The sequence below is a fragment of the Xenopus tropicalis genome, chromosome 3, assembly GCF_000004195.4.
Source record: "Xenopus tropicalis strain Nigerian chromosome 3, UCB_Xtro_10.0, whole genome shotgun sequence".
NCBI lineage: Eukaryota > Metazoa > Chordata > Amphibia > Anura > Pipidae > Xenopus > Xenopus tropicalis.
The window spans coordinates 91758236-91770730 of record NC_030679.2 but is presented as its reverse complement, the minus strand read 5'-3'; the positions used below and the strand labels follow the sequence as shown (position 1 = coordinate 91770730).

Genomic DNA, 12495 nt, shown 5'->3' with positions numbered 1-12495 from the left:
CAGTACGACTGATTCGGGGAGGGAATTCCACAACTTCACAGCTCTCACTGTAAAAAATCCTTTCCGAATATTTAAATGGAACCTCCCTTCTTCTAAACGGAGTGGGTGCCCTCGTGTCCGTTGGAAGGACCTACTGGTAAATAAAACATTAGAGAGGTTATTATATGATCCCCTTATATATTTATACATAGTTATCATGTCACCTCTTAAGCGCCTCTTCTCCAGTGTAAACAGACCCAACTTGGCCAGTCTTTCTTCATAACCGAGACTTTCCATACCCTTTACCAGCTTAGTTGCCCTTCTCTGGACCCTCTCTAGCTCAATAATGTCCCGTTTGAGCACTGGAGACCAAAACTGAACAGCATATTCTAGATGGGGCCTTACCAGTGCTCTGTAAAGGGGAAGAATAACCCCCTCCTCCCGTGAATCTATACCCCTTTTAATACAGCTCAGAACCTTGTTTGCCCTTGCAGCTGCTGCCTGGCATTGCTTGCTACAGCCAAGTTTATTATCTACAAGGACTCCAAGATCCTTCTCCATTATGGATTTGCCTAGTGCAGTCCCATTAAGGTTATACGGGGCTTGCATATTTTTACATCCCAGGTGCATGACCTTACATTTATCCACATTAAATCTCATCTGCCACTTAGCTGCCCAGATTGCCAGTTGGTCAAGATCCTGCTGCAGGGATGTCACATCCTGGATAGAATTGACTGGTCTGCAGAGTTTTGTGTCATCTGCAAACACTGATACATTACTCATAATACCCTCCCCTAAGTCATTTATGAACAAATTAAACAAAAGTGGACCCAGTACAGAACCCTGAGGGACCCCACTGAGAACCTTACTCCAAGTAGAGAATGTGCCATTAACAACCACCCTCTGTACCCGATCCTGTAGCCAGTTTTCTATCCATGTGCAAACGACTTCACTAAGACCAATAGACCTTAGCTTAGAAAGCAGTCGTTTGTGGGGAACGGTATCAAATGCTTTGGCAAAATCCAAATAGATTATATCTACTGCATCCCCACTGTCCAGCTTCTTACTTACCTCATCATAAAAAGCAATTAAATTGGTCTGACATGACCTGTCCTTCATAAAGCCATGCTGATTACTGCTCATAATGCCATTCTCCACTACATAATTTTGAATGTGATCCCTTAACAAGCCTTCAAATAACTTGCCCACCACGGATGTCAAACTTACAGGCCTATAATTGCCAGGCTGAGATCTTATTCCCTTTTTAAATATGGGAGTGACATTCGCCTTCTTCCAATCACTAGGTACCATACCTGATGAAAGAGAGTCTGAGAATATCAGAAACAAGGGCCACTGCAATTCTGCCCCTAGCTCTCTCAGTACCCGAGGGTGTATTCCATCTGGCCCAGGTGCCTTGTTTACATTTATCGTGTGTAACCCTTTAAGCACCATATCCTGTGCCAACCACTGTGTAGTTGGAGCTGAGGCAACAGTGAAGCTATTGGGTGAGACTTGGCCCACTGGCTCCTCTACTGTATACACAGAAGAAAAGAACTGGTTAAGCACATCTGCCTTTTCTGTATCCGCTGTAACCATATTGTTATTATAACTCAATGGGGCCACACCCTCAACCTGCATCTTTTTACTATTAATATACTTAAAAAACTTTTTGGGGTTAGTCTTGGCCTCGGCCGCGATGCGCTCCTCATTTTCTATCTTTGCCTTCCGGATTGCTGTTTTACAACACTTGTTATAGTGTTTATATTCATTAAACGCAGCTACTGTCCCCTCTGACTTATATTTCTTAAAAGCTTTCCTTTTTTTCCCTATTAACTTCTTTACCTCAGAGTTAAGCCACATAGGGTGATTCTTAACACTTCTACTTTTTCTTATTAATGGAATGAATTGAGAACAGTAATGATTTAATATCATTTTAAATGACAACCATTTCTGCTCTGTATTTTTATCAGAAAACATAATGCCCCAATCTATGCCCTGAAGCGCTGCCCTTAAGGAGCTAAAATTTGCCTTCCTAAAATTCAGTGTCTTTGTTGCCCCCGTGTAAATTTGTTTCCTGCACCAAACATCAAATGAAATAACATTATGGTCACTATTACCCAGGGGTTCAACCACTTGCACATTTGCTATACGTTCTGGGTCATTAGAGATCACTAGATCTAGTATAGCATTGTTCCTGGTTGGCTCCTCAACAACCTGTGACATAAAGTTGTCGTGCAGCAAGTTTATAAACTTGTTCCCATTTACTGTCCTGGCAGTACTATTGCCCCAGTCAATATCAGGGTAATTAAAATCCCCCATTATTATCACTTGCCCCAAACTAGCAGCCTTTTCTATTTGCAACAGGAGCTGGGCCTCCTCCTCTTCGCTTACATTAGGGGGTCTATAGCATACCCCTACAATTAGCTTGGTAGATTCTTTACTATCTGTGAGAAGCTCAACCCATAAGGATTCAGCTCCCTCTGTTACCCCCATCACTTCCTCCTTAATATTTGCTTTTAAGTCGTGCTTAATGAACAGACACACTCCTCCTCCTTTCCTATTGCCCCTGTCCCTCCGAAACAATGTATACCCCCCAATATTAACAGCCCAGTCATGAGACTCATTCAACCAAGTTTCAGCAACACCAATCACATCATATTTCCGCTCCAACGCCAGTACCTCCAGCTCTCCCATTTTACCAGTCAGACTCCTTGCATTGGTAAACATACATTTAATACTGGTTCCGGCGTGAGAATGACGTGTAAACAACTTATGGGCCTCCCTGCCATTATCAGTATCCCGAAGCAAGTCTCCTCCCCCAATTTTCCTTACTATGCCCACTACCTCATCTATCCTGTCTACCACAGAATTTCCCGCTGCACCCTCCCCCCCCACTCCTAGTTTAAAATCTCCTCCAACCCTCTAACCATCTTTTCCCCCAAAGCAGCTGCCCCATCATCATTGAGGTGCAGCCCATCCCTGGCAAAGAGCCTGTAGCCGATTGAGAAATCAGCCCAGTTCTGGAGAAACCCAAAGCCCTCCTCCCTGCACCAATCTCTCAGCCACGCATTAATCTCCCTGAGCTCCCGCTGCCTTCTTAATGTTGCTCGTGGCACAGGTAATATCTCTGAGAAAATTACCTTGGAAGTCCTCGCCCTCAACTTCGCACCTAGCTTTTTAAAATCGTTCTTGAGGACTTCCCCCCCTCCTCTAACTTTGTCATTGGTACCTATGTGTACCAAGACCGCCGGGTCTTCCCCAGCCCCTCCCAACAATCTGTCCACTCGTTCCACCACATGCCGAACCCTAGCACCAGGCAAGCAACACACAGTTCGGCATGTAGGGTCTTTGCGACAAATAAGCCATTTTGTTATAGTTTAATTAATATCTAGGATGGCATATTGGTGTTCACCCCAAATCTAATACTAACTGACCTTCAAACCAGATAGTTATCAAGGTGTCTCATTCTACTTGGATTTTAACCAGGGTCCTGCAGGTTATTGTGCTGTATGCAATGCGTCTGCTCTGTTTAAGCAGAAATCTGGGCCTTAGGCTGATGTCAGACAAGGCGTAGGGCAGATATTTTCGGCAAGCGGAAAATATCCGCCCTACGCCTCGTCTGACATCAGACAAAGGAGAAAGAAAGGCAAAGTCACTTGGGGGTGCAAAAATGTTAGGCACCCCCAAGTGACTTTAACCGCTTACCTCGTATCCCGGGCTGGTGCCCCTGTTCGGAGAAAACAGCACCACCTGGAGCGGAGCGCTTCCTCCTTCCGGCTTCCGCTAAAATGCCGGTGGCCGGGCATGCACAGTAGAGCGAAAAAGCCGACTTTAATGTTTAAGTTCGGCTTTTCACTCTACTGCGCATGTGCGCGCAGCAAATCACAAGGAGGAAGCGCAGGCAGCTACCCCGGGCTGGTGCTGTTCTCTCCGAACAGGGGCACCAGGTAAAAGGTAGGCGGTTAAAGTCACTTGGGGGTGCCTAACATTTTGGCACCCCCAAGTGACTTTGACTTTCTTTTTCCTTTAAGTTCAGTGGCTGACATCCTAGAAGTTCCAGGCAAGACATTTGCTTCAGCTGATCTTAATCTGGCCACAGATGTTCTGAGTTTCCCATAAGCTTCCCTTTAAATCCACAGCTCTGATTCATTGTAGGTCACGTCTGCTTAAAACCTGGGTGCTCTGTTCAGAGCTGTCAAACCCACCTATTTTTTCAGTAGTATTCACCTGATTTTGTGGCAATTCCTGAAGTTCACATCAAATGTTGCACATGCATGCGCATTAAGCAATGAGTGGCGACATCTGAAATATTTGTGCATGCACGGGTAACGATTTTTGGCTTCAGCTGGGCATTTGTGCATGATGTCACTTCTGGAAACGAGCAAATGTGAAATGTTCGGTGACACACTGATGCTAGTTGCAGGATCCCCAGAGAAGTGTTCACTGCAGGTTGACAGCTCTGTTACTTGAATCCTGATTCTGATATTTTGGTTCCTGACTCCTGAGCCCTGGTCTCTGATTCCTACCCTGTCACAAGTATTGATCGCCTATTTTTGACCTCAGCCTGGTTCCTGTAGCAGATGTTTATCTGGTTCTGACCCAGTCCATCTGTCTACTTTCTAAAGTTTCTTGAATACCTTAATGGGAGTTGTTGAATTCTAGTGCAGGAAATGGCTGAAGGCCAGGCCTAGACTGGAATCAAGTGACTCCCATACAGTTCCAGATTACAAGACATTAGGAAAGCAAATAGGCATTTTCCCAAATCTCACCCTAACTTCATGCTGGTACAGCCCAGCTACTGTTCTTGGCCTGCTCTGGGTCATCCCCAAGGTTTGGGTACCACTGCAATAGAGACTAAAGGAAGCTGCTAGTTAAAAGAAGAAAAAACCGTAACAATGTCCTAAAAACAACAACTCCCTGACAGTTGGACCCAGCTGTAGTCCCATGAAAGAGCCATGGCAAAATCCAAATAAATATTTTTACATGACCAAATGTTCCCTTTAGAACAGGATATCTATAAATGACTAACCCACCACCCACAACTGAGGGGAACTCAGGGTGTTTGTTGGGTCTTGCTTTCTATACTGTTTTGTATGTCTGTGCTTGAACATAGGGTGCACTCAGTGCACATTTCTAAACTTGCAAGCTTTTTATGTGTGAAAATCCCCACCTATTTTTGCAGAAACTGATTTCACACACAGTGATACCCTGGGGAGCTAAAGGTTTTGTAATTGCCTGTGTAACATTTTAAAAACATCTACTGACCTCCTTATCAACAAGACAGAGAGAGATTTACTGCTCTTTATTATTTGATGATAAAGAAGGAAAGGCAAAATCTATAAATGGTACTATTCAAAAGTGCTATTATTGATAAAGAAAAACGCTATGCTCTATTATAGCATCTATTATAGTAATAAGAATTACTTAGTAAATCTTACTTTAAAGTTTCAGCTTGTTGTATAGAATGGCGCCGCCATCTTCGAAGTGGTATGCCCACTTCCTTTGCTTCAGTGCACTACACTGCGCATGCGCAACATTCCTCCCCCCCTCCAGCCTAGGGGCGCGTCTGTCTGTGCGCATGCGCTTATAGGGGCCGGCTCAGAGCGTCTGATGGGGAGCGTGCTTGCTTGTGCGCGCCCACTGAACAGAGACATGCGCCGCCTCAATCCTAGTCATAGTGTTTGTGCAGGAGCGATGCATTATGGGAACTTTCTTTACACAGCTCAGCGTTTTGTTTTCCTGTTTGGCTTCTGAACTTCTGAACGATCGCTATATGGGGAGACTTAAGGGCACTATTGAGACAACTGAAGGTATGCCTGCAGCTTGAGATTAACTCTTAGTTAGCCTTTCCTTCTCCTTTAAGAGGAATAAGGTTTCAATTCTACCTCAACTTAATTATAAGATTTACAGAAACAAGGGGATAGATCAAGCCTCTACATTTCCTATAGGCTATGTAAGGATTTATTACGGATGTTTCCGTAACAACAAGCCAAGATAACCATAATCTTTCTATAGTCAAAGCAACAATCAGCTTTAGGTTAGGCAAAGGGTTAAGATAACGTTACTAGGTGTCTGTGTGCATGTACTTTCCTCGTGAGCAGGGATCACCAGCTTGTGGAAAGAAAAGTCAGACAGTAGTTTATTATTAGGCCAGGGATATCTAACACGCTCCAGCTCTGTCAATATTTACCTCTTGCTTATAAATCTCCCTACAGACATAGGAGCTAATGTAGATTTATAGCTGCTGATATTAATGCTGGTCTTCATCTCTGTGTAATGAGTTCATTAACCTCTTAACTGCCAGAGAGAAGCAAACCATTAGTAATAATAACAACCTAGAGTGATACAGTTATTATATTATATTTTAAGGGGTTATCCAAAGATAAATTGTAATTTGGTAACTGTGACATATATAATAATAATAATAATAATAATAATAAAAGGGCCACAGTGACATGCCTATTGAGGGTACTTTGTGTACAGGCAGGGTGACTTTTTGACACCCATGAAATAAATAGCACTCAGATCCTGTTAATTGTAATTGAAAGGTCACTATTAATGTAATAACTTCTTTCTTTGACCCAACATTCTTCTGTAAGTAAAAGGCTATAACGGCATTCTTATGTGCACATATTTATTATAAAAAATACAAAAATATATATTTAGAATGTATACAAAATATTCCATATATAATTAAATATAAGTATAATTACATAGCAATAAGTACATTGAATAACATAAAGCACAGTTTGCAGGCAGCAATATTTAGGGAAAGTGTCACAAAATACTATTGTTACAGTCTCAGGAGAATATTCCAATGTACAGCTTTTTAATGCTGCTTATTTAGAGATTTGCAGTTATACCTCAAGTGAACTCAGATGTTCTGCAGAGGTAAGCTATCACTACTGTTGCTCAGTCCTGAACTTGGGTGTTTTAGAAATTTAAAACAATGAGATTCAGAACCACCACAAAGTCCCAATGAAAGATTGTCAACTCTATTTCATATCTCTCATATCAGGATGCAGGGGGTTAGGCAGCAAAAGCATCATGGAACGAACACTGAGATCCTAAAACCTCAAAGGATTTAGTCTTTTTTAGTGTCTGTAATTAAAGGAGCTAAGAGATCTGTAAGAATATATCTTAAGTGGGTCTGTAAATCATAGCCTTTAATGTTTGATAAATTAGGTTTTCTGAAGGGACTGGGTTAAGACAGGTATTTGCCAGCCCTTAAATGTTAAAACTTGCATAATCCCCCTCTCATAGGGTTGCTCAGAGGTTTAGTCAAAAACATCTGGGCCACCCTTTTCCCTTAATATGTGAGTTTCACAAATTAGCTTCAGGCCACACTTAATATGAATACATTTTTATATTCTTGCCAATATTGAGTCTGGTTTTAAGTTAATATATAAAGCTTGTATGGTCCAGTGGTAAAAGGACACTAAAAGGAAAGTATCTTTAAAGATAAATTGGCCTAGACGTAGTGCTTTTATATGTCTGTGGTGCTTAAATCATAACCCATGAACACACTATTACAAAAAATAAGGGTTGCCAATATTTTGACTTTTCATAAGTTATCTGTAAATATACAGTCATTTTGTTCTTCTTTTTCAGCATACTTCCAGCAACCTACAGTAGTATTCAGAAGCATAGGATACTGAGCAAAGGAAGCTCACTTTGTCCCAAAACCCAGTCCCTCTTCATACCAAACATCTTGTTAATTGCCTTAAGTTTTAAACTGTGGCAGCGGAGCTGTGTTTCTGAAAGGTTCTCAAAAAAAAAGTCCTCATTGAAAATAGGATTCCGGCTTCTCCTAATAACAGTGCTCCGCTGTTTCTGCTGCTTTCCAGGAGTGATAGACAGAGTCACAAAGCAGTTGATGGTTTTAGGGTCAGCAGTTGATTGATAAAGTCCTTCAGCACTAATGAGGCGGACTCGCAGTCTCTGAGCTGTGGGGCAGTATTCTGCAGACATACGGAGGGAGCCTCCACTGTCAAGGAAAACAGCATTGTCTCCCACAAATCTGTCTCTTGAACACAAAAGATCCATGGGAAATATGGAATCCATCATCCCATCAGAAACTCTTCGTGCCATGCTGGGACTACTGTCAGTGGAGCTTCCTTCATCTGTAGACAGTGAGTTATTTCTGGACAACTCCAACTTTGCCTTCCCCTTGAAAGCCCGGGAGAAAAGCTTGTCCTGACTTATTGCTTTTAGCAAAGAGCTGCCCCTTGGGAGAGACCTCTGCAACAGAGGTGAGTTAAAAGGGGAAGAGTCTGTAGAAGATGATGTGTCGCTGTCCAAGGTACCAGATCGGCTGAGGGGATGCAGCCTGAGGGAGAAGCTGCTAGGAGAGGAGGTGGTGTTGGAACGGGATCTAGGAAGAAGAATGGGAAAACTGGCAGGGTCATTGTGAAACAGAGATTCTTTCCTTCTGGTATTGGGGCTTTCGAGCAAGGTGCAGAATCCATATGAAGTCTGCATTTTTGGAAGATGTGGGAGTGACAGCGCAGCTTGGGATTGTGGGTCAGCATTAGTGCTTTCCTCCTCTAGTGAATCTTCTGCACTGTCCACTTGAATAATGTGTGTCTCTGGGGGGGTTAGTACTCCTATGTCAAAAGCTGTCCCAGAAAGATCAGGAACAGACCTATGGAATGATCTCATTTTAAGGGCTCTTTGGGATGGAAATCGAGGAGGGATGCAAAATTCAGGAATTCGGTCCGGCGTGAGGACATTGGGACAACTTAGCGGACCTTGCCTCCTTAATGCAATGACCTCTCTTGTGGTCAGTTGCAACTCCAGACCTTGTGTATCTGCTGTCTTGAGTTTTTCAAAGAGCCACATCTGTCCGGTTGGTTATATCTCCAAGTCAGTTCTGCAATTCCAGTTAATATCCTGTGATAGCAAATACATAAATAAAAACTGATTAGAAAGGCAAAGAAGAAAACAGGCTATAAAAGTATATCACAGGAATTTGCATTGGTTTTCAAAAAAGAGCAAAGGAAAGTCTGTATACAGTGAAACCACAGAGATTATGTTCCCTGAATAGCACTAGGGATCTAGACTTAACCTAATAAATCATTTATTTATTGAAAAGGGTTAGTGTGGTCAAACATCTGCAGTTTAACTGATAAAAGTATTATGTTTTCATCTGTAATACTGACATACTGGTAATTACACTTGGCCAGAAGAAATTATATCGTTATTATTTAACATAAAAGTTATCTTATATACATTGCACTCTGTGACCATGTGAGAAAGAAGAGAATTAAGTTACCTGTAACTGATCAATATTCACGCTCTTTCCAAAACACCAGGCAGTGTGAAATGAACAGCTGCTGTAGCCAGAGAATATTCAGTTCCACTCCCAGCTCTGAGCTCTAACTGAACTCAACCACGTCAGGCACCAGTATATGTACGAGAGCTTGCTAGGCTTCCAGCCAATCAACTTAGCTCCTACCTCAGGAGAGTAACATAAGGTAACGAAGTGACACCATAGAGCCGTGTGATAAGCATGAAGCACTTTATGGGTTGCCAAGATTCCTTTTAAAACACATCCCACAAAATTAGCTTGTACATTGGAGAAAGTCAGTAGACAGAACAGAATATACTTTGCTTTTCTCAGCAGGTTTCAGTGCTGGTATAAATAGATGTGGTTATATTTGCACAACAATGATTAGCAAGATAAAAAAAAACAATGTAAGGTAGGGTATTTGTAATACAGGTATTGGACCTGTTATCTAGAATGCTTGGAATCTGGGTTTTCTGGATAAGGGATTTTTCTGTAATTTGGATCTCCATACCTTAAGACTACTAAAAAATAATTCTAACATTTTTAAAATTTTTAATTATTTGATTATAATGGAGTCTATGAGAGATGGCCTTCCCGTAATTCGGAGCTTTCAGAATAACGGGTTTCTGGAAACCGATTCTATACCTGTAATAAGCAAGCACAAGCTTACAGCCTAAAGAACTTGGTCTTTTATTTTGTAATCAATGGAAAACTGTTGTGTTTGTAATATACATATATTTTAATTTCATGCAAATTGAAGGAGAGCGTAAAGGAAGTCAGTCTTCTCCACAAGATTTGGCTCTTCACTGCCATTCTCATAACTATACTGTAAGAGATGAGCCTCTGATCCACTGTTTATGTCAGTTTCATTTGATCATTAAAGGAAATCTATACCCACAGAATGAATACTTACCCAACTGCTAGTTTATATTATGTTAAGTGACCTATTAAAGAACCTCACAAACTGTAATATTTATCAGTAAAGATTACACTTTTACATCCTTTCCCTTGAGCCACCATTTAGTGATGGGCTGTGTGTTCCCTCGGAGATCACATGACCAGAAATAATGCAGCTCTGACTGTAACAGGAAGTAGTGTGAAAGCAAAAGGCAGAACTCTGGCTGATGGGGTTATACAGGCTTGTTTGTGTGCACTGTGAATCCTATGATCCAGCGCCGATACTAGGGGTAGGCAGAAGAGGCAGCTGCCTAGGGCGCAACAATTACGGGGCCTCTCCTGCCTACCCCTAGTCCGTGCTTCTTTGTCATTGCCCCCGCCGCCTGTCATTACGCGGGGGGGGGGGGCAATGCATCGCATCCCATCCCATCCCCCCACCCCGGAACTACACATGCACATGCAAGAGGGGGGATGAAGGTGCAGGGGTGAGGTGGCCGACCTGGTTGCCTAGGATGCCCGGTCGCCTTGGCCCGCCCCTGCTATGATCCCAGGGTGTGGCCCTTAAATCTTAAAATGACAATTAGGAGCACATACTACTAAAAGAATATATTTATATGAAAATGGTTTATTTAGATGAAGCAGGGTTTTACATATGAGCTTGTTTATACAATATAGTTTTATAGAGACGGGTAGAGGGTATAGTTTTCCTTTAAGTAAAAATGATCTAACCACTGCATCACATTGGACTTCTTATTTTCTTTTTGTTCTACTATTTACAAGTCTGGAACTGAAGATGTTGGGGCCCCCCAAATCTTTCAAATGTATATAGTCTTCCTTTCAGACCCAGTCATGATTCCATTATGTACCATCAGGATTTTATCCATTAAATATTCATTTATATGACATTCCTTTTTACTTTATAATCATCTCTTCATTTTTTCCACTTCTTCATCCTGTACCCAAGAAAATATATAATATTATTCCTGTTTACAAGTATTCATAAAGTTCAGTGATGGTGCTGTACAACAGAATAATAGTACAATAGCTGAACAAAAGAAAAGTCACAGATCAGTCATGCAGATTACATAAAAATACTGACCAGATAAGAGCTTGCTGTTGTCTTCCTTTGGAACATATGGAACTTTCTGGCTTCCAGTTAGCCTGCAGCTACATTCTCAGACCTTAGTCATTGCACTTTTACACTGTTTTAGCAAAGGCTTCAGTGCATGGAAAGAAATTTGTTCAGCCAAGTTGTATGAATCATGATATATAGATGTGTTCAAGTATTTAAATGACATGTCTATTTCACTGGGGTGCCAAAATGTTAGGCACCCCCCCCCCAGCAAAATAGATTGCTTTTCCTTAGGCCAGTGCTGTTAGGAGAAATGCAAATCTGTGGATTTACAGCAAATGCCAGAGGGGCTTGCAGTAAGATACTAAAGACATTCACTGATTATTGGCTGGTGCGGGGCTGTTTGGGTCTCTATGTACTTGAAATACCAGGGCCTCTCTTGAATCCCAGTCTGGATCTGACCCAAGGAAAAGCTTTGGGATCTATTTCACTGGGGGGTGCCTGATATTTTGGCACCCCCTTCCCCCTCAGGTGAACCAGACTTTACCTGTTTTTTTATTGATGCATAAAAATAAAAACAGGAGTTTTCAGGCCAACTTCTACTCCATGTACCTGCATTCAAGCTGAAGCTTTACTTTTCAGTGCAGATATACAGAGCTGAGGAGGTAAGCAGAGCCAAAGCCCTAGGCACCCACCAGTGAAATAGATCACTGCCTTTTTCCCCAGGCCCATGCTCCTGTTAGGAGAAAACTACCAGCTTGTGGAAAAAAAAATGTTCCAGTGCTGTGCCAGCATTTTACTTACCTTCCTACCGGCATCCCAGGCATCCTTTATGTGAAACTCCCTGTTCGCACATGAGTGCTTTCACATTTTTCGGGCCAACCTCTGCTCCGTGTAAATGCACTCAAGAGGAAGCTGTACTTTTCAGCAGGGGCAGGCCAAGCCGACTGGGCGCCCTAGGCAACCCGGTCGGCCACCTCGCAACCCCCCCCCCCCCCCCAGGAGGACTAGGAGCACTAGGGGTAGGCAGGAGAGGCTCCTGCCTGGCGCCCCCTAATCGTTGCACCCTAGGCAGCTGCCTCTTCTGCCTACTACTCGTTCCGGCCCTGCTTTTCAGTGCAGAGATGCAGAAGGGAGCAGATCTGCTTCTTTCAGCTTACAGAAAAAATGCAGGCTGTAAGCAGCGGAGCCAACGCCAGAGCCCTAGGCCTAAGTTTGCCCAGGAACAGTAACCCATAGCAACCAATACCTTATTTAC

At 42.6% G+C, this 12495-nt stretch overlaps 1 protein-coding gene across 1 annotated transcript; it reads right to left on the bottom strand.

The window, feature by feature from the left end:
* Positions 1-6599: 6599 nt before the first annotated feature.
* LOC100496156 (C2 calcium-dependent domain-containing protein 4C) lies at positions 6600-9726 on the bottom strand. The gene is made up of 2 exons (XM_002934565.5): positions 9254-9726; positions 6600-8871 (listed from the first exon to the last, which is right to left on the bottom strand). Exon 2 carries the CDS (start codon positions 8818-8820, stop codon positions 7618-7620), a length of 1203 nt encoding a protein of 400 aa, XP_002934611.1. The 5' UTR covers positions 8821-8871; positions 9254-9726; the 3' UTR covers positions 6600-7617.
* Positions 9727-12495: the final 2769 nt, after the last annotated feature.